General features: G+C 38.9%; 2 protein-coding genes and 1 non-coding gene across 8 annotated transcripts; 1 reads left to right on the top strand and 2 right to left on the bottom strand.

Moving 5' to 3' along the window:
- The first annotated feature begins 1,058 nt into the window (after window positions 1-1,058).
- Window positions 1,059-8,121, top strand: dusp23b (dual specificity phosphatase 23b). Of its 6 annotated transcripts, none has more exons than XM_044374377.1 (4): window positions 1,059-1,212; window positions 1,963-2,011; window positions 6,284-6,563; window positions 7,034-8,121. In XM_044374377.1, the coding sequence occupies exons 3-4, from the start codon at window positions 6,294-6,296 to the stop codon at window positions 7,217-7,219; spliced, it is 456 nt and encodes a 151-aa protein (XP_044230312.1). In that variant the 5' UTR covers window positions 1,059-1,212; window positions 1,963-2,011; window positions 6,284-6,293; the 3' UTR covers window positions 7,220-8,121. The 6 variants fall into 6 exon arrangements, with proteins under 6 accessions (XP_044230312.1, XP_044230311.1, XP_044230316.1 ...); XM_044374376.1 differs by having other exon boundaries at window positions 1,929-2,011; XM_044374379.1 differs by lacking the exons at window positions 1,059-1,212; window positions 1,963-2,011 and adding exons at window positions 3,149-3,664; window positions 5,057-5,107.
- On the bottom strand, window positions 2,657-2,739 carry trnal-cag. Its single transcript has one exon. It is a non-coding gene; the product is annotated as a tRNA-Leu (tRNA).
- LOC122998566 (afadin) lies at window positions 7,995-22,657 on the bottom strand. The gene is made up of 22 exons (XM_044375494.1): window positions 21,524-22,657; window positions 19,548-19,740; window positions 17,523-17,629; window positions 17,235-17,362; window positions 17,017-17,123; window positions 16,447-16,828; window positions 16,112-16,306; window positions 15,432-15,526; window positions 15,034-15,305; window positions 14,399-14,542; window positions 12,382-12,580; window positions 12,158-12,249; window positions 11,877-11,963; window positions 11,681-11,746; window positions 11,499-11,572; window positions 10,472-10,590; window positions 10,215-10,382; window positions 9,987-10,081; window positions 9,697-9,840; window positions 8,632-9,543; window positions 8,158-8,248; window positions 7,995-8,050 (listed from the first exon to the last, which is right to left on the bottom strand). The coding sequence occupies exons 1-22, from the start codon at window positions 21,617-21,619 to the stop codon at window positions 7,995-7,997; spliced, it is 3,822 nt and encodes a 1,273-aa protein (XP_044231429.1). The 5' UTR covers window positions 21,620-22,657.
- Between the last annotated feature and the right edge of the window lie 23 nt (window positions 22,658-22,680).

Here is a 22,680-nt window from a genome sequence, read left to right as displayed (position 1 = left end):
TTTGAAGCTGTGATGCTTACAATGAAAGAAAGAAATATTCAAACTTCTTTTTTTTTTTTTAAATCCTTGTAATTCCCCCTTAACAAACAGTATTTGGTATCCTTAAAAACTCTTGAGATTTCCTCTACGGTTTAGAATAAAGTTTTCTGGCTTTAAACAATTCTTGGCCACACAGCATGTGTTTGTAGAAAATGATCTACAAAGGTTTAATCATCAGACGCAGGAAATAATGTGACCTCTACAGGCATTTAAACTGTAATTTTTTTGTATGACACACGTTTATCTGACTTTTTATCTCAGTGGTAGGCAAGTAGCGGTCCGTGGGCCAAAACTGGTCCTCCAGCAAAAACATTTGGCCCCTGAAGAAAGCTGGAGTTTTTTTACTTCCATAGTTTACATCAAAACTTTTGTTATTTTTCACAAATCAACTATCAGTAGATAGCAAATCTACTATTGCATTTGTAGTCTAGCGGTGCAACACAGGAGACATTTTCATATATCAGTCATTTCTGCCATTTTTTTGTTAATATGAGCTAATTCTGTTGTTCCTCACCTAGCAATGGGAAAATGACATTTGCTGTTGGATACAGTCCTAAAAGAAACAGTTTCATCAATCAATTATTTTCTGAAAATAATTAATAGAAATTAAAAAAAACATGCTGCCTAGTTAAAAAATGCTACCACAGCGCAACACGATAGCAGTGTCGGGGTATTTTTCTTTAAAACTGGTCGAATGACTTTACAAAAATAAAAGTGTAATAAATAGTTACGTTTAACCCGGTAAAAAAAATAACCTTTTTTGAACTTATTTATCAGTGGTAAGGACTCCTTGTGGTGGTTTTCTTATACATAACACACACTGCACGCCATTATAATCTTATTTCTGCATTCTGCAGCAAAGCCAGTGTGTACATGCAGATATTTACACACTTACAGCTCAAAAAGTCACAGTGAGTTTGGTTTTTTTAAAGATATTGCTCACCATCATCCACAGATAGACCGCTACGTAGCACATCTCGACAGAGGACCGGCTACAGTTATAGGACATTAACGTTAGGCGGTCGCTGAGGGCGCCATCTTGTCTGGGGGACGTTGGGCCCTCAAAGGAAAATAAATAAATAAAAATGAAAATAATGAAAAGGTCCAAACCTTCAGACACGCAGGGAAGAACACGGAGAAAAGTGGAGGAGGAAAATAAAGCCCAAAACAGAGGTATGTCGTGTTATATTAACATTAAAATGCCGTTTTGTGTGTAACCTTAGACGTTTCATTTGTAGCAGCTAACTAGCTAAGTAGCATTAAAGCTAATGCTAGATAATGATGCTACGATAGCTGCTAGCTAGACTCAGATAACGTTACATATTGAAGGATATGAGACTGAATGACAGGCTAGTAGCGAGCTATCTGCATAACTGCTCCTTCCTACAATGTAAGGCATTGTGCGTAAATTTCACTGACCAATATCAGTGATAATGTCTAACGCTATATCCATAAAAACATAGATTTCTGCACTGGGTTGCATCAGCTATGTGTAAACTGGCATGAGACACTTGGTATCATAGCACATGGTAGTAAGCTGGATCTATATTGAAATATCACATCAATAAATTAGGTCTATACTGGAGTACTGTGTTGTAAAATGGCAGCAATTAATGAAAAAATGATGTTTTACCCATCAGTATGGCACCTTAGGGTCATGTATGTAAATATTTAGTTGTTACTCAGAGTTATGTTGTAACTTATCTCAGTGGTGTAAAGTTTTATTTTAGTAATGCTCAAATTACAACTTAGTAATAATTTACATTATAACTAGTCTAAGTTTGGATGTACACACAGCTGGTGCAACAGGCTGCAGCAATTATTTGTCCTGCTCTGCAGCTACATGTTTTTGCTTGTAATAGGCTAATATCTACTCTATAACTGTCCAGATGCACACAGGAAATATCTATATAATATTTGCAGAAGCCTCCAGCTGCTGGAGAAGTTACATCTACACCACCCTCTGAAGCAGGTAAGTCCAGCTAGATACGATATGTATGTATGATGTAGGTCTTAGTCAAATTAAATTAAATTTATTTGTGCAGTGCTACTTTATATATAGTAGAATGATACAAAGGACTTAATGCGGTGGTGTAACAGTATGGATGTACTGTAGCCAGCACCATATGAAGCACTCCAGTTACCTCCAGTGAAACACAGCTGGTAATATTTAACAATTTATTCATTATCTGATACGTGATTCATTTGTCTGAGAAGTCATTTTAATTTATAGAAAATATATTTGTCTCAAAACCACTGTGTTGTCTGATGTTTGTTGTCCATATTTTACTGTAGTATAAGTGGGTGGTGATGAGGAAGTACTGGTGGGATAATGTGGTGGTTTGTGTGTGTGTGTGTGTGTGTGTGTGTGTGTGTGTGTGTCTGTCTGTCTGTGTCTGTGTCTGTGTAACGGATAAGAAGAGGAAACAACATCTACATTTGGCAGTAAAAGACTTCAGGGTCATAATGTATATTATGGGATAAAATAAGAAAGTAACCATTGTGTTTTTAGTTAATTGATAAGTATTGTTAATTCTACACAGAATAAAGCCCACGATAATAATGAGTGTAAGCATAATACAATGTATACAACACTTATAATTATGAAAAAGGTTGATGTCAGAAGTGGGATTCGAACCCACGCCTCCAGGGGAGACTGCGACCTGAACGCAGCGCCTTAGACCGCTCGGCCATCCTGACGTAAGCATATTGTAAACCAGGCTACCTTATAAAGGTTACTATCACATCATGGTGGTTAACTGTTGTGGCAGTTATAATAACTTCAATATATATGCATATATGTTTGTATCATAGCAGAATAAAATGTCCACTCTCAAATAGAAAGACAAGGTCGTGTCTAAATGGTAACCCTAGATTTGCGAAACTCTCGCACATGCGCACTTGATTCAGCACAGTCGCGGTTAAGGAGCTGCTTCAAAATATTCTTGTCTCTATCAGCAGTTATCGGCAAGACAGCATCATTTGTCAAACCACTGTTAAAAACAATTTAACAACATAACAATTTTATGATGTGAAATCGCTGTGGTTAAGGTCTGGTTGGCTGTAGGCACTTAGTTAGGGTTAGGGAAAAGTTATAGTTTGGTTTAAGATGATCACTTGAAACGTGATGTGGGTTCAAGTTACTGCTTCTTTAAAGTTTGGCAACCTTTGTCGTCATAGTAACAATAAACACCAAGAAAATCATAGTTATGGATTTTTTAAAAACTGTCCAAACTCGCGGTCGGAAGCGGGAAGCGAACTGCGGTCTCCTGGAGCAAGTTACGAGCTAACCAGACACCCAACCCAAATCTCGCGAGAGTTTCACAAATCTAGGGTTACCACCTAGACACAACCGAATTTCCCTCGACTGTTCTCAGATCAGTAGTAGTACGTAGTAGTGGGACGTTAGTTCATTTTGCATTTTCAACAATGATTTATAATGACAGCTGGCAGGCTCGCAGCAGTGCCACAGACTGAGGTAACGCTAGTTAGTTAGTTACTGACGGTCCGGCTCATTCAAACCTGGTAGCGGACAGTAAATGCCGCTTGTCCGTCCTGTTAGGTAACAGTAGGTAGCACCAGCTTGCAGACAAGCGGAACATTCACCTCACATAAAGAAAAACCGGTAAGTTTGCAGACAGTTTACCGGTGAGAGGGAGCATTCGTAACGGCAGTGCTCGTTAAATACACGGTCAATGATTCGCTCGAGTTACGCGAAAAGCTAACGTCGGCGTCATATTCATGGTAATGTTTGATTTAGCGATCTAACCTACCGAACTGCGAGGTAATTAGCTTAGTTGACACATTAGGTGGAGTCTGGAGAGGCCTGCAGTGTGTTCGATTATGTTGAAATATGTACAGTTAATCCCCCGTCAAGACACTGAACTAGTCTAGCCAGTAACTTATGCTAACAATTAGACACTCCTATAGTGAATGTTTACCTTTCTCACGGGCTCTTAAACTGTTTGACATGTATTATTCAACTTGTTAAACATGTTCATTAGTAATGCCAAAGCCAGAGTGTGATACCTGTCCACAGCTGTTTCAATTTTGTGCAATTGTGGAAGAAGTATTCAGTTCCTTTATTTAAGTAAAAGTACCAATACAGAGATGTAAAAATACTCCATTACAAGTAATAGTCCTGCATGAAAAATCCTTGTTAAGTAAAAATACATAAGTATTATCAGTAAAATGTAGTTAAAGTATTGCAGTAAAAGTAGTGGTTTAATCCCTCTGACTGATATATTATTATATATGACATCATTAGATTATTAATACTGAAGCATCAGTGTATAAGCAGCATGTTACTGTTGTAGCTGCTGCAGGTGGAGCTAGTTTGAACTACTTTATATACAATTAGTTTAATCCAGTGGTTCCCAACCTAGGGGTCGGGCCCCTCCAAAGAGTCACCAGATAAATCTGAGGGGTCATGAGATGATTAATGGGAGAGGAAAGAAGAAAAAACAAAGTTCTGATACACAAATCTGGTTTCAGTTTTTGGACTTTTCCTCTAATCTTTGAAATATTGGATCATTTGAACATTTATTGAAATGAAACTATGTGAGAAGTTTAGAGGGAAAAATCACTATTTGGTGGAGCTGTTAAAAACTCATAAACATCTGAAATGTGACCCCGACTACACACTGCTTTTTGTAAGGCGTCAAAAGCCAAAAAGGTTGGAAACCACTGGTTTTATCTTTAACAATGTGTTGTATTTTAAAAGCTTGTTATATTATCCCTTATGTCAAATCTACATCTGAAAAGTAACTAAAGCTGTCAAATAAATGTAGTGGAGTAGAAAATGCAGTATTTCCCTCTGAAATGTAGCAGAGTGAAGGTATACAAAGTAGCATCTAATGTAAATACTCATCTCAAGTACAAGTACTTCAGAATTGTACTTGAGTAAATGTACTTAGTTACTTTACACCACTGCCTATATGGATACGTTTTATAAGTTATCTTTTTACATCCATGACAGCCTGCTGCTGCTTTCTTCTTCTTCTGTGGGGTTTTACAGCCGTTGGCGTCCTTCGTGTTGCTTTACTGCCACCCTCTGGTGATAGTCCTTGTCAGTGTCTCTTTATTCTATATCTGTTTAATTAGTCCAGTTGTCCTAAAAATTCAAAAACAGCTGCTTTCTGTGCTCCCCATATACTTCCATACTACTTCTTCATACTGATTTCTAATCATCATAATTACTGTAATTGTGTAACCATTTCTAGTCTTTTCTCTGTGTATTTCCTGCATGATATGATGACATGTTACAGTCTCTGCCTACTGGCGCTGCTCTCAGTGGCCTGTGGGATGTTTTTCTATAATGAAAAGTGTGCTGTTCAGATTATTGTCTGATTCTGTACATCGTGACTTGCTCTTTCCTGCTCATTCTACTGCTGTATTTCACATCTGTCAACATATCAACTTCAGGACTTCTGATTAAACTAATAATAATGCCATCCTGGTTGTCCTTTGACATTAACATCTCCCAGTGTCTCAAATCAAGGAGGAAACAAAAGCAAATTAAATCTGGTAGCGTCATCCTGCCTTGGTCTTCTCAAATGATAATTGGTAACCACCTTAAACTTTTCTCGTATAACAAGATCAGTGTCTGGTAATTACAAGGGAAGATCTTATAATTATGACTTACCATAATAATAATCATCATTATGAGATTGTTTTCTTGTAATTATGAAATGCAAAGTCATAATCATGAGATAAGACGTCCCTCCCTTTTTTTTCTCTGGTGAACATAATGAGCCAGAGAGAAAGTGAATGTCTTTAATATATACTTTCATGTCAGGTTTTCACTACTTTAGTCTGTTTTATCTTAAGTAGGGCCACAACTAACGATTATTTTTCATTATCAATTCATCTGTCTATTATTTTCTTGATTATTGGATTAGATGCTTGGTCCATAAAATGTCAATCACTGTTTCCCTAAAGCCCAAGGTGACGTCTTCAAATGTCTTTTTTTGTCCAAAATCCAAAAACATTCAGCTTACTGTCGTAGAGGGCTAAAGAATCCAGAAAATATTCACATTTGAGAAGCTGGAATCAAAGAATTTGGACTTTTTTTTTCTTAATAAATGACTCATTTAATTTAAACGATGATCAAAATAGTAGGCGATTATTTTAATATTTGGCAATTACTCAATAAATCGTTGCAGCTCTAATCATAAAAACCATATAGTGATTCTTTATGAAGTAGTGTTTTCAATAAAATGTGACTTGGCCTCTCTCTCCTCAGTTGGACAAACATGGCCTCCACTCCTCCGCACAACTTTTCCTGGGTTGAACCAGGCAAACTGGCTGGACTGGCGTTTCCCAGGATGACTTCAGAGTACCAGTATCTGCTGGACAATGGTATCAAACATCTGGTTTGCCTGTGCGAGAGGAAACCACCTTACTATGACACGTGTCCAGAGCTACAGCTGCACCACATCAAGATAGCTGACTTCACTCCTCCTTCACCGGGTCAGATTGACAGATTCCTCTCTGTCGTGGAAGAAGCCAACTCCAAGGGGGAGGTAAGATCTCAGATGGCTGATGGACTGCGCTTGATTGGTGCTTATTCTTATAAAATACTTTAAGGACTCTCCAGGGCGTAGTTTTGTGTTCTGGCTTTCAGGCCACAGTATTGTAACTTAAACCCTTTGGCATCAAGTTTATTTGAATTTATCTGAGTCTGTGGGCTGATGGTCCAACTGGCAAAGAAAAACAGTCTTTCACAACCTTTCAGCTCCTCCAAAGTGCCTGAATCAAAAAGGAGTCAGGAAAAAGACTTAAATAGTCTTTGTCAGCATACAGGATTGCACTATGCTGGCATTTATTTTTGCAAAGGGGCTTCAGTTGTTCTCAGACTGGGCCGGTATGTCTGATTTTGTTTAGATATAAACCAGTTCTTGCCAAATAAAAAGCTAATACCCCGACAGAAACTGATTCAGGATGTGTGCTGTGTTCCAGATGATTGAACAAAATACATATTGTTCCTCTTTAGGGTGTAGGAGTTCACTGCATGCACGGCCATGGGAGGACAGGGACCATGCTGGCGTGCTACCTGGTGAAGACGAGGAAGATATCGGGGATCGACGCCATCAATGAGATCCGCAGACTACGGCGAGGCTCGATCGAAACTCACGAACAAGAGAAAGCGGTGGTGCAGTTTTATCAGCGCACGAAGTAGCTTTTACAGAGGCAGTAAGATAACAGCTCTGTATCTGTCACGGAAGAAGGCGTAGGAATGATTATTATAGTTAACAAGCATAAAATAAGTGGAAGAAGTGCCTCAATTATGGTCCTACATCAAACCTTTTATTATTTAGTGATGGGAAAATACAGTAAAGATTTTAAACAGGTGATAAAACAACAATATAAAATTTTACTAGGCCAAATATTTCTAAAGACAATAGTGACACAAGCTACCTTTTTACACTGAATACTGTCATCTTGCTAGCGCATCATCTGACATGTTATTTTTCTCTATATAGACATGTCTGAGGTTTCTGTTTACAAGGCCTTGACCTTCATTTATGCACTGGACGCAAGAGAAAAGAGACGCTGTCGTTCCTTGAACGGGAGCTTTTCTGGGGCCGGCGCTCTCTTGATTTTCTCCTCCTGGTTTCTGTAAATAAACACTGATATTAGCAGAAATACTTTGGTATTTATGGGGACAAAAACAATAGCTTATTCTGTTTTAAAATATATTTATAGAGTGTAGTCTGCAGCTTTATTTTACTCAGGGATTTCTTTCAGTCACTTTAAAAGTAATTTAAAAATTAAAAAAATGACATTACTATACTGTAATTGCTCACTGTTTTAGCTTGTTTTAATAGTACACAAGTGTATACTGACATTTCAGTGACATTAAGTCATCATGAGAAGAAATACTGCATAAAAATCTCAGTTGCTTGTTAGATTTAATTTCAATATCATGCTTAAAACGGCCAAAAAGTTCAAACTCACTCTTTTGATGCCATGTTGTTAACGTCTTGAGTCCGTCCAATCGGTCTTTGATCTGCCAAAAACATTGAAATGTTGCAATTGAAAATAAAATACGATGTCTGATGAAGAGCACCGACAGCAAAATGTTTCACTGTCTTTAATGCATCAACCAGTAATTACCTGTTTTTGCCTTTTCTTCCTTTTGGGAGAGAAGACTTCCTGTCTGCTCTTTCAATTCGCTGTTCACTTTTCCTTCAGAACTTCTCTTGTTCTACAGGTGGAAAATAAATTATTCCATACAGTATATATTATTTTTACTCTTTTTTAAATATAAGCTTTATTCAAGTGACTCAGAGTAACAGTGGAGTAAATTGCAGATACATTTCTATAATCTTAGTATTCACACAATATATTTGGTAGGGATGCCAAAAAAATCCTGGATTGTGTACTTTAAAATCTCTTTAATCAATAATTGTTAATCTACTTCAGGTAGTAATTTCCTACATTTCCCAGAATGCCTTTTGGCTCAAACCCTCAGCAATAACAAAACAAACCCAAATTGCAAAGTCCATCAACAATAGCTGTTTTTCTGAACTGGGTTTACATGTTTTAGGGTGGACTTTCCCTTAAACTGAGGCCTGTGTTGTGCTTCACCTGTACTCTTTTCTCCAGCTGCTGTATCATCATCATCATGTCCAAATCCTCGTCTTCCTCCTCATCCTCTCCTCTCTGCTGAACTTCCTGCAGCCTCTTCTGAAACTGCCACTCCAGGCTGAGCTTGCGGAGTCGGTCGTTCTCCTCCGCCGTGCGCTTCTCTTTAGCCTGAAGCTCTTGCACCTCCTGCTCCAGGAGCTCCACCACCTGAAGCCTCTGCTGCTTCTCCAGTTTCTCCTGGGCCTCCCTCCTCCATGGATCAGACAGCTCCTGGAGGTCCTTTTGCCTCATGGGACCCGTTCCCTGCTTCTGTTGAGTAGGAGGTTCTTGGAAGGAGACGTGTTTTGTCGGAGTGATGCTCACTTGTGGTTTTGCTGCTTGACCCCCGTGTGTGCCGGGTCGTTGCTGCTGTGTCAGAAGTGAGGGCTGAGGTAGCTTCTTAGTTGCAGAAATGGGACATGCATAAATCTCATACGCTTGGGTTTGAGGACTCTGTTTTTGCCCCGCTTGACTTGTTTGTCCATGTACTTTAAGCATTTGACTCTTCTTCACCGCCAGCAGAGAGGAACTCTGCTGGAAGGTGGTGAGAGGAGGATTTGACTGCGCGCTCGCCGCTCTGGTCACAGGGATGTCTATGCGTATTGAAGGTTGGATCGAAGGTGTAGGTGTTGGATGTTGTGAGAAGGGAGTTCTCCAGACTCCGGCGCCACTTGTGCGACTTTCCTGCTGTCGTTTTGTGGGAGAGCTGTTATCAGAAAGTATGTCATGAGAGGAGTAGCTCGGGCGGATTGGGAAGGACGAATAGTGGCTCATGGTTTGCTTTGCACTCTGGTCCTGCCACATATTCTGCCTTTTGTCCAGCAGGGGGCCTCCGTTGTCCACACACAAGTTCTCCTGTGAGAGAGCCTGACGCTAGAGGGGGGAAGTAGAGATTCTTGTTGAATTTACCTATTTGTATTTATCATTTTACATACAATATGTAGATTTTTCTTTGTTTGCTGCTCAGTAAATAGAACATATGATGATGTATAGCATTTTTTGTGCCAGAAGGACATTAAACCTTACCATAAAGGTCCTCTTATCACTGGAGTTCTGTCCATCTAAAGGCCTTAAAGACACTTTAAACATTTGCTGTGGTCGACTGGATTCAGATATGTTCTTGTCCTGGGATTTAGGATTCGGAAGAGTCAAGTATTCCCTGTGAAATGTCTTAAAACAGACAAGAAAAGTAAACAAAATTGGTCCTTTAGTGACATAAAATAATTAAAAAGTAGTACATGTATTATTATTTGGTGACTGAGTGATTTCAGCATCTTTGCATGAAATTAGATGTTGAAATGTTAGAAAAATCTCACATCAGTGCAAAGGTTGATAGTGGAAACAGCAGCAATGTTGTTCCCTCTCACAACTGGGTCAACAGGTTCAGCTTCATCCTCGAGGGCAAAGTGTGCTGAAATAAGGAGAAAAAAACATATTCTAAAAATACTTCTTCTTCTGACTCATCCTTGAGTGTTAAACATATTTCTGAGTTAGACATTTATGTGCCCAGCAGCAATAAGTGATCGAAATAGAAGTGCACCCACTGGTCATGTTGGGGTTGGACCGATAAAGCTCTCTGTTCCGCTGCATTATCTGGTCTTTCTTTCTTCTGCTGCTTCCATGCAGACTCTCCAGCTGCTCTGAATGACCAGGATCCAGAACGCTGTGCAGCATGAGTGCATTACTGTTTGGCTTAGCATGGCTTTTATCACCTTGTGAAGTGAGAAAAGGTCTTAATTAAGGTAACGAGGTGCAGAAAGTCCAAAAAAAAAAAAAAAAAAAAGCAACAGTGTGTATTTACCTGCAGTCCTTTCAGGAGTTGGTTCGTTCAGCAGAGCCCCGAGGCCGTGATAGCTCGCTCCAAACTTTGCAACCTGTAAGGTCACAACGGGGCCGGTTTGCACCATGATAGCTGCTGCCCTGAATAAATATAACATGAATATGGTCATTAGTCTGTTAGCAAACTTTCATCTTTATTCTGAAACTGAGGGGAGACTGTGTAGCCTCATGCTTTTCAGTAGGTTATCTTAGTTTAAATCTATGACTGAAACATTGAAGTCTCTCAGGTTTTAAAAGATTAAACCGCTATCAACCCGCTACCAGTTAGCTACCTGTAACTGTTTCATATTATCTGGGAAAACTTGATGTCTGGTTAGTTTTTGGATATCTACATAATACTGTTCCCCCAAACACATTCAGTTGTGCCACTTTTATTTTATGACATTATGTGCTCTGTGAAGCTGCAGTAAGACACAAGGCTGCTTTGGGCCTAATGCTAATGTCAGCATGCTAATTACTACACTTAAAAAGTACAGATTTAGCATTGCACTCCTATATAACATTGTCAAACTCAGGATAGACAGTAAAAAAAATGGCTCAAAATCGGTAGTAGAACAAGTGATATCTTTTTTATTTCATGCATTCTTCTTCCTTGTTAAAACCTGGTGCCTACATTACCCAAAATGCAGATCTCGGTCAGAGATCTGGGTGTGTTATGCTAGTAGCAGCTAATGTAGCCTCGAGTAGCAGAAATGAAAGTTATTTCTAACTTCACAACCACAGACTTTTTTTTTATTTTCAAATTTGTAGTCCCAACTGATGTTGCAGCTGAGATAAATTATCAAACCCTCTGGAGCCACAAAAGGCTTGAAGTACTGTTCATTGATTTGATGACAGCGCCAGAGAATCACCAAATTCATTATAATTCATCTTGGGGCAACATGAATGTCAAAATTCATTGCAATCCATCCAATGGTTGTTGAGATATTTCTTTCTAGATCAAAGTGGCTGAAAACAAACTTTTCTATCTGTAGAATAGACTGTTATACCTTTCTTGGCTGAGGCCGACCAGGCTTCGACCATCCACACTCAGCAGCTGATCCCCAGCTGTTAACTTGCCATTCTGCACACAGTGGAGACAAGAGATTTTCTCCATTATTTCAAACTTTCCCTGTGAAATCATTCTGTATGTTTTCCATGTCAACTTCAGCTGAATCAAAATAGATCTCACCATTTCAGCTGGTCCTCCCCTGACAATAGATTTGATATAAATCCCGAGATTATCTTGCCCTGCTCCCTGTGGCGAAATCAGAGGGAAGATGTTAATTAGCTGAGACATTTAGCACACAGTTCTGGTGTTTGAACAGTTACGGTTAATGAACACATCACAATTGGGAAAAATATTTTGGCAGAACTGATGCAGTCACCTTGGCAGCCACAATGCTGACCCCCATCCCACTGTTGAGAGGTTTCTTCAGTGTGATAGTCACAATCTCTGGCTCTCTCTGTACCGCCTAATGAAATAAACAAAAATAAAACAGATGAATCCTGCATAAATGCTTGATGTTATCTAGAAATTAAATTATTTTTCAGCCCATTTGGGATCATAGAAGGCAAGTTTATTTGTATAGCACATTTCATACACAAAGGCAATTCAAATTGCTTTAAATGACGTATTATAAACATTGAAAGAGAAGCTTCTGTTTACCATGTATGTAGTTCCTGCAGAGGAAGTTGACTCACTAAAGTAAACAGTCCAGTCGCCTTTGGAGTTCGGTTGGGAAGTTAAAGAGCAGAGACCTGAAAGAAAAGGATGTCATATAATAATATTATCGGGCAAACAGCCCATTTTAGGTGGATATAATATATCTCTGCTATATGATTGTTATATTTTGACTTTTTGCAAATGTCATGATATTCTGAGTCCAATACCTTTCCGGTAAATTGGCTCCAAAAATTCTCTAAACCCTGGGGGGATCCCTCTCACAGTGTCACAGGAGTATCCTCCCTCCGGCAGCAGGAAGGGCAGGTGGAGGTCGAGGCTCTCCTGCAGCTGGATGTCCCGTCCTTCGCTCCGAATCAGGTTATCTGCAGAGGCCTCTGCGGCCGTCACTACGGCATTGATTAAATCCTTGAGCAAGGACGACAAGTGAATCAGACAGCGGAAATATTTCAGGAAAAGGTCGTCGTAGTGTATAGATTGGCATTTATCACTCTGTGACAAGGCTTCAGGGAAGGGACATCTAATCTGCTTGCTGTGAGCTGAGCAAAATACTGTAGTTGACACTGACCTTTGACCTCACTGAAGAGGGACAGAATATACAAGTAATGTCATAATAAGACGTCATAATGACAAGCTAAGTTATTGCTGCTGACATTGATAATGTGAGTTTGTGTTTTGGCTTTAACTGTCAGTTGGTGTTTACATCAAGCTAAGTGGTAGCAAAATGCTAGCAAGACTCTCTCCTGCTCTGTTGTGGTTGATAACTTTACGTCTGCTGGACCCTACTGTTTGTTTTTTTGTTGTTGTTTTGTTTTCTGAGAATATTTCAAATAGACAAAGGACAAAAATAGTAATTATAAAAGTAAAACAAATACAGTACAACCCAAGCTATATCATATTATCCCTTTAACCACACCCACACCAGCCCTCCCCTCAAACTCCTCCGAGCAAAACAACACAAACAGCTGGTAACAAAAAGTAAGAATTCATAGCATATTAACACTTCAGAAACTAGAAAATAATCAACTAACATAGAAACACAAGATAAGAAAAGAAAGACAAAGGACAAGAAGACAAAAAAAACCCCAACATACATATACATAACCCTGTACATACAGTATATATATATATATATATGCATGGACCCTGCCAGTTGCTGTCATTTACTTATGTGCAGTGTTTGCACTGGTATTCATTGTGAGTTAATTTTATTGAAGTGGTTGAGTCCCAGTTTGTGCTTCACATGTTTTATCATTAGGTTACATACTAACCACAGAAGTAGAGTCCATTTTTCTGACAATATTTGACTCCTCAAAGACTCTTCTAAAAGATTTTTACCCCTTTTCCCCAGTTGAGACTCTGCTTCCTAATCCAAACATAGAGAGCAGTCGGCTATCTCCTTGCTTTAAGAAAAATATAAACACATTATTGTGTAATAAAATATAAATGGACAAATATAACTGATTATAAAATGTCACCAACAATGTTCAAAACTGTAAGTGTTGTTGAATCATTCTAGGTTTTTCTAAGATTGTTTGGGACTCAAGTAAACACACAAGGAGCATAATGGGACTAATTTAGCTCGTGTATTACGATGCTTTAATGGTGTTGATATTCATAGTGGTGAAATATGAATGCTGATGTTTGAGTATGAGTGTAATGGGCTGAATGGGCTGCGTTAGTGGCACATCTCTCCCTCGGTTGTTGCAGTTATTTTAGGGTTCTGTCACATTATCGCAAACCCAGGCTCTAATAGAGGGTAATATTGTATATGACTGTTGTTTTGCACACAATTTATTCACATGATTATTTCCCTGTAATATTGGCTGAATGGGAAAGTTGACATGGCCGTTGTCACACATTGGTAGAGATAGATATTCACATTTTCTTCACACATATTCATATTCAGCAAAGCATTAGAGAAATGTTTCACTCAGAGGCACAATGGGGTTTTGTGAAAGCTTGCTTTACTATTCTTCATATATTATTCATCATCATATTCATTATTGTTAATTATTCATATTATTAAATCTACACCGCTGAGCTCCTGGTCTGTGGTTTAGGCTGCTGGTACACTCAACCGGAACAACCTTATATCTGTGTTCTGGTCATCAATACCAAATATCATAAATATTGACTCTGTGAATGCTGATGCTTCATAGTTTCAGTACAAACAGGGAAAACAAGAGAATCGTGAGAGTAGAAGAAGAGACGGAGAGTACTCACAGGGGGGATGTGAGGCTCATTGGTTGCGTAGAGGTAGCCGGCTAGCAAAGTCTGCAGCTGCAGTGAATTCAACTTGAAACAGGTATTCTGGATGTCCTTCGCATCTTGCATTGAGTACTTTTTCATGGTCAGGAGCATGGTTGCCTAGAAACAGCCAGGCAACGCTATTTTAACAGCTTTGCACCCACTGAAATATGTGTCCTGACACTGTAAACAAAAGCTGCGGTGAAAACGGCAAAGCAACAGTTCAGAAATAAATGATCTCACAGATAAGATCATAAAATAAATGTAGAGAATGATGCCCGCTGACGACCTCTTGACATTTTTAGTGTTCATTCAATTTTGGGCTGATATTCACTATATTTAAATATGACAATTGTTCTGCCCCCAAAAATAAAAGGTACTATACTCAGTATTTCTCCCTAAATCTGTCTTTCCTCAGTGGAAAATGCTCTAAAACACCATAAATTTTTCACCTTCTACATTATTTAATCATCATTTACCGTAGAGTATGAATGAAACTTAACTGCTAAACAAAAAAAAGAGAAAATGTGTAAAGAAAAGAACATTTGATCCTGTTCTACACAGTTTTTAGAAGACACTGCACTGATATTTCATAAAGACCTGGTACAGACCTGGATGATGTGTCCCAGGTGGCAGTCGGCAGCCAGCTCCAGGCCCTGCCTCTCCGCCCAGGCTTCGATGGCGGTCAGCCTCTGGCGGAGAGCTGCTCCCCAGTAGTGGGAGCGCAGGCCTGGAGTGTCGGCCTCTGGGCTCATGAGCTGGTTGAAGAGCCAGGCGCTGATGAAATGGAAGAGCTGGGAGAAGAGCTGGATGGTGAGGGCGGGGTTGACCCGACAGCGGCGTAACAGAGACATGGTGTTCATCAAGGTGTTCAGCACCAGCTCTGTCACCGGCAACACAGACGGCCAAAACATCAGGATAGCGTTAAATAAAAATGTCTCGCAACATGACAACTCTTCCGAGGTTGTTGAATTTTTGATTTAGTATTTGTAAATCAATAAGTGTTTACCTATACCCGCCGGCAGTGGGCCATGTTGCTCTGGATCAATCAAAAAAGTTGGCAAATGCTTTCTCAACTCATTCTGTAGACACTGTATCAGGCAACTTAGGGAAATAAAACACATAAAAACACTTTGTTAGACCTGCAACAATCAGTCAATTAATCGCTAACTATTTTTATAATCAATTCATCATGGGGGCCATTTTTTTAAGAAAAAATGTCTAAATTCTCTGATTCCAGCTCCTCAAATGTAAATATTTTCTGTTTTCTTCTATGATAGCAAACTAAACATCTTATTGACCGTTGGTTGGGACAAAAGAAGTCATTTGAGGACGTCACCTTGGGCTTTAGGAAACATTGATCAACATTTTTCACCTTTTTGTGCATATTATAGACCAAACAACAAATCGAAACTTAAAATCTGTGAGAATATGTACACTCTGGAGGCCCTTAGTTAGCGAGACACGTAAGTCTCTGTTTTGATCGGGGTGTTCAGGTTTGTTATTGCAGTTGGAAAGAATCTGTTTGTAAAGCTGGTTGTTTTAGTGGATAGAGACCTGTAGCACCTCCAAGAGCTGGAAAAGGCAATAAGCAGAGTGAGAGGGGTTTGTAATACAGTGATCATGGCTTTTAGATGATATGTTGGTGAGTACGTGCTGTCTATGGTCTTTATAATCTGTCATTTTTACCTGTAAGCTTTGTGCACCAGGTGGGACAGGTCCAGCTGACTTTGCTGGGTGAGCGGGCCGAGGTCTTTGTCATGCTTGAGGAAGTTTAGCAGCTCGGAGGAGTTGGCCATCCAAAAGGCAAGAGCACCGGCGATGGCCTGCTGCCTCTGAAAGGCAAATGTAGACACAGAAGATGGCAGATGTGACTTTACAGTACTTTATGTCCATGCACAGGTGTACAGTTTTTGCAGTCATAGTTAGCTGATGTTAATTGTGATTGTTGGTGTCACTTATTTTAAAACATTTATTCAATTTCATCTGTGCAGATGAAACATGAACAGTAAAGGGGATTTCATAGACTTGCCTGGATGACCTTCCCTGTCATGGCCACCATTTTGTTAGCGATCGAGGTTACGCCGTGTGTCTTTCCTGACGGTGGGGAGCCCCACCGTTGCAGAGCGAAGCGCCCCACGGCATAGAGGATGTACGCAGGTGACAGCTTGAAATGAACTGTGGAGCTGTTGGTGTAATTTATGACTGCAGACAGGAAGGCTTCCTCCGCTGAAATGTAGAAGACACCAGCAGGGGGCAGGAGGACGTTATGAGAAGGAAGGTCACTGAGCTCACAACTGACAAAGTATTTAATTTCATACTCACAGTTATCACAGAATTTAATTCCAAGTGGTAATCCAGGCTGATCTAAAAAGTCAGGATGAAGACTTCCTGTGTGTTTTACTCCTGAAAATAGTCATATAAGGAATGTAAAGGCAATAACATGCAGCAATCCTGATTATATTATATAACATAGACTTTATTGAGTGGTCACCTCATGGCAATATGTTAAATATGCCTGTATTATATGCATAGAAAGCACAAGGTCATGCTACTATACTGCTCTATTTTTCTACAATTTGCAAATTACTCACCAGGGTCAGCCTGACTCTGTTGTTGCTTTTTGTATTCTGTGCTCCACTTTTTTGTCTCAGGGTTAGACACACAAATGTTGGTGTTGTTCAGTGGCTTTTCAGTTGACCTGGATATTTGTTTGAAGGGTGGGATGTTATTCTAATAGTTAGGGAGGCCTGAGGCCAGCAGGCTAAAAGAAAAAGAAAAAAAAATGATAGTGAACAATGAAACATTTTACCCGTTCTCGTCTCCTGTAGCCTCGTCAGTAGCTTTAATTGTATTCTTCTCTTTCTTCTTTTCTTTTCTTGACAGTGTCCTCTTGAAGTTTTGAATCACGCCTCCCTTTTCCTTCTCGTGGCAGTTTTCCTTTATTGTTCAACACGCATAAAAAAAAGGGCAGAGATAATGAGATTATGTGTGAGTGAAGAGAACATATGTCTGTCAAATAACGATTGTAAAACAGCACATCACTTTATAATTTAGATTTTCGATCAATTTTGAGTACAATACAGCAGGTTGAGGATACCTCCAAACTCTCCTTGTCCTTCTTGAGTACAAAACGTCCTTCTCTGTTGTCGGAGTTCCAGTTTAATTGTACAACCAAAGGTCTCTCATCCAGATCCAATTTACGTTCTTATTTCACATATAAAACACAGAAAAATGGTCAGAGCATGTTTTTAAATCAATGAAATCACTATGACAACGTGTAGCTCTAAATCCTGGACAGATAATGGAACAGTTGGACTAAGTGAAATCACATAAACAGTTTAAATGAGCAGTGGCTCCTGCAGGATCTCTCAGTATGTGTTTGACACACATAGTTTATATTATAGTATAGTAGACACACATAGTTATACATAGGCTCTGATTATTTTCGTTGTTGATTAATCTGCAAAATACTTTGTCGATTAATTGATTGTTTGGTCTTTAAAATGACAGAAAAAAGTGAAGAATGCCTGTTTAATGTTCGCTGTGATGTCTTCAAATGTCTTGTTTTGTCTGAACAGTTATTCAGATACAATATGGAAAACTAAGGCAGGAAATATTCACATTTGAGAGGCTGGAAACAGCAACTTTTTGTGCCAATTTGCTTGAAAAATAACTTCAACAATGAATCAAATCAAACACAAACAATCAAAATTGTTGCCAATGAATTTTCTGTCAAACAACTAATCAATTAAAGGCACTCTTTGGAGTTTTTGACCACTGGTGGCGCTATAGAGCAGTTTCATGCTATTCTGCTGTTTGACAGAAACATAAACATGGCAGGAAACGCAGAGAAGAAGAAGACTGCAAACATGTATGTAAACAATACAGGTTTGAAAATGTAAAAATAAAACAGTTGAATGAAATGTACTCAATTCACTCAAAATCATTCATTTGCGAGGCGTCAACACAAAGGGCCCTATTTTAACGATCTGAAGCGCACGGCGCAAGTGCATTTAGGGTGTGTCCAAATCCACTTTTGGTATTTTAACTGCGGAAAAATGGTCGCTGTGCCAGACGCACGGTTCAGAGGGGTTGTCCGTTGTCTCTTAATTAATCATAGGTGTGTTTTCGGCGTAACGTGCAATAAACCAATCAGAGTGTCGTCCCCCATTCCCTTTAAAAGCGCGATGCGCTTGCACCTGGGCGGGTTGCTATTATGATGGCGCATTTGCCAAGTAGAGAGAAGGAGCGCTTCTCTGCAGAGGAAACAGATCTGCTTGTGCCCAAAGTGAAAGCTGACCACTTTACTCTCAAAAATGTTAAAGAATATTTGTTAAAAATTGTTCAAAAATTACACCATTTATTTTAATCATGTAAAGAATCATTAACACAGTAATCAGGACTTGATCAGCTCTCCAAGGTGCTGATCCTGCACTCATCCGTTGTTGTCCGTCTGTTTAAATACCTACATGTATTGCCATGATTTGGTCAAATAATTAGACAACTTTATCCGTCATTACTGCGATTAGTTTCTGATAAATATTATGACTAAGCAAAATGTTGATATACACAATAATAATCTTTCACATTGTAATCCTTTTATTTGTCATCTTTTGCATGTCTGTGCGCTGCTGCACATGCATGCGCGTCGTGCACCCACCTATGTAGCCACATATTACTGTCTGGATAACGCCCTTAAAACAGTGAAACACTGCACCGTTGACTTCAGACCAGGTTTTTGTTGGTCAATAGCGCAATCGCTCTCTACCGCCTCAAGATAGCAATGCACCAACAATGCTCCTGACCACACCTCAAGACCAACACGCCCATGGGTGCAAGTGCATCTGCTATTTAAAAAACATGGGCGCTGGACGGGAAAATGACAACTGTGTCTGTCTTAAACTAAAAAAGACACTTTGCGCCTGGCATAAGATAGGGCCCCATGCATTTTGGTGAGAAACAGTATAAACATAACTTTGTTTGTTTACAAGAAAACAATAAAATTAGTTTAATCTTTACATAAATTACAATAATGACATATTGCTTTTAACAATATACAGTATGTGAATTTTCAGTCACAACAGACAAAGAAGCAGCTACTTTACTGGAGTCCAGTTCTTACCCTTACTGGTGTGGATCTCATACAGACAGTAACAAGTTGACAGCATTTTCAAATCAGGCCTGAATTTCTCTGAAAGAGTTTCAATAACCTCACGAGTGGAAGAGCTGCTGCAAACACGCAGACACTTTGTGGCGACATTGTCTCCAACGTGATCTTCAAAGTAGAAACGCATCACGCCATGAAACTCCAGGTTCTGACGGGAAACAGAAAACAGTTTTATATTATTATATTATTATATTTTCAACCTTTTATAAAGTGCGCTGAGACCATATTGTTGAAAAGGTTTTGATAATATGAAGGCCAGTCTTCTGTTAATGATCAGGAATTTAAACAGCTTTTAAAATGTTGATCTTAAATGATACCAGGAAATATAAATTATAATCCATTAAACCTTGTGCAGTTGAAAGCTTTGTTGGCCTTCTCTTATCATTCTTGTGTTTAACATCTCAACAAACATTCACTGAAACTGGAAAACAGTGATGTGGTTTATAGTCACCCCATCGTGAGACTTTCAGTCGGGGTTGGACAATGTCGTGTAAATTTTTCATCGTTGCTCAAGAGCCACACAGAAACATAAAGGAAGTATTAAACATTGTTGAAGCAGTTGTAGACACTGTACAATCCATCACACCATCAATAACTATTATACAAATGTCACAAAAACATAGAACAAAAATACAATCATCTTGTATTTTTGGAGAGAGAGCATGTTGTTCAGCTGGCCCTTTCCCTAAATATTGCAAACGAGACAGCTTTATACCTCTCTAGAAGAAAAGCTAAAAAAAACAGTCATGTCCCTAAATGGACACTTCCACAAGCTGTTACACCTTCTTACAAATAAGTATGGTCATACAATAATCCCACAGAGACCTCGTGGTAAATCAATAACTTAAAAACAAAGACGTCCTTCAACTTTAGCTTGTTCAGGTACCTCATGATCCACACAGTCTCTAAACACAGTAGCCTTAAGATAAATATATCTCTAACTAACCCCAGAGGTCAACAAACAATCTTCAGATAGAAATAAGTTCAAGAGTTCAACTAGCTGAGGAGTAAGATTTCTTCACCGACATGTGTACCGGTATGACAATGACATTACATCACATTCAGTTGAAAACAAACATTGACCCCTTAGTTTGAAAACAACATTTGTGACATATATACAAAAGATTTATAAAACGATAACCTATTATTCAATTTTCTCTAACAACATACAGTATATATGCAATTAGTGACAGTGCAGCATTTAAGTCAGGACTTAAACGTATGTAGTTTAATTACTAGAGCCAGTCTAAACCTTGTTGAGGTCCTACATAGGGTGCCTCAGCATGCTTCACCCCACCAACACCAGAAAACCCAGAAAAAACTGTACTTCATTGCATTATAAGTATTTCATGCTATTATAGGTGATAGTGAAGGAGAAAACCAGAGGAAACTTCTATAGAGTACTTGTACTATAGAGTAACAACTTTTTTTTCTCCAAAGCAAATGATAAGCAGTTGTCAAATAAAGTTTGCAACACACGCTACAATACACCTGATAATACAGTTCTATAATATGTTATAGATAAAATATGTAATAATCTAATAATCACATGAGTTGATAGATTAATATACATGTATGAGGTATCAGAAAATCTTGTAGAAGAACTTAGTAACATCTCCATTACCTCTAAATAGTACTTTAGCTCAGTACTACAGTAGTAAATATAGTATTTTATACAGATGAGGACATAAGTTCACTGGTCTAATCAGCCACTGGTACATTTTAGGTGTCCAGTCTCTTGAATAATGAAATATTATTATACTGTTTGTCATATTTTTTACCCTCATGTGGGTGGTAACTTGTCATAAATACAACTCATTTTACATTTTTACATCTAAAACTGTTGACAGATGTGAAGAAAACGGAAGTTAAACCAAACAACAACAGAGTTTTTTGCGTGAACCACGTCTGGTGTCTGCAGGAGGACTCACCTCGTCAGGTTGGCTTATTTCAAACAAGTCCAGTCTGTTGTTGTTCCACTGTCTGATGACTTTGGCTAATTTCTCTCGTTCCTCTTCCTCTGGCATTTTTCATCAATTAACATTAAAGTTTGTACACTGAGATTTCCTCCAGACGGGAAAAGACAGAGAAGAATATCCCACAATAGAAAAGTTCTTATCTGTCCTGTGTGTTGTATCTATTAGCGCCCCACCCCTTCCTCAATCTATCCCCCCATTAGTTATAAACTCATTGTACTGTGCAGTGAGTTCTTAAACATAATTGCAGACTTCATCCCCTCTTCCACCCCCCCCCCCCCCCCCACCCCCACTCCCCTCTGCCCTCATTTAACGGGTCATTGGATCTTCGTTATGTGAGGCGAACAGTTTCCTAATCATACGTCAGTCGTAGGCATATCATTCCCATATTTATACTCCACTGCCAATTTTAATCTCCAGTTTTCTCTTTATTTGATATCACAGCAGTACATGAGCAACAATATACTGTACGTTTTAATGTCTAACATATACATTTAACTGGTTTTCATATATTTCAACCATCCTGCAACAGTCATCATGTGATGCTCAGGGTGTCAGAGACATTTTCACCATCACCATGAGATATTTCCATCCTCTTTTTTTTTTTTTTTTGCCAGTGACACAAATATTTACACTTGAGGGAATCCCACTTCTCATGCATACCAGTGATTTTCAACACAACGTATGGTTACAGGTCCTCTCATTCAGTCAGCACTGTGTATGTGGGGCAGCTTTTGTTGGCTGCTGCGAAGCGTTCTGGGTAAATTTACAATGGAACAAAAGCCTTAACAAAAACAACCCTCAATTAGATATACAGTTTACAGGGGGAAAAAAAGCAGAACAATCATGGGTATTGTTGTCTGGATGTTAGTAGGAAAAACATATTCTCTCATAGTATTTTCAATGATCAATTCAAGCAACAAATACAAGGCGAAATCCTATCATAATTCTGTTTATTCGCATTTGAGAAGTAGAGAGGACTCAGGTTACACATTTATTTATAAAACAAAAACATACTCAGACATTTTTAAACTGTATCTGCACCCCAGTTTGAATCAAATTGGCTGATGTGGCTGTTAAGCCTGGTTGAATCCTCTCTGTATGTGATTCTA

This window comes from Thunnus albacares, chromosome 15, assembly GCF_914725855.1.
Source record: "Thunnus albacares chromosome 15, fThuAlb1.1, whole genome shotgun sequence".
Lineage (NCBI taxonomy): Eukaryota > Metazoa > Chordata > Actinopteri > Scombriformes > Scombridae > Thunnus > Thunnus albacares.
The sequence above is the reverse complement of the archived record's forward strand: the minus strand, read 5'-3'. Positions and strand labels throughout refer to the sequence as shown.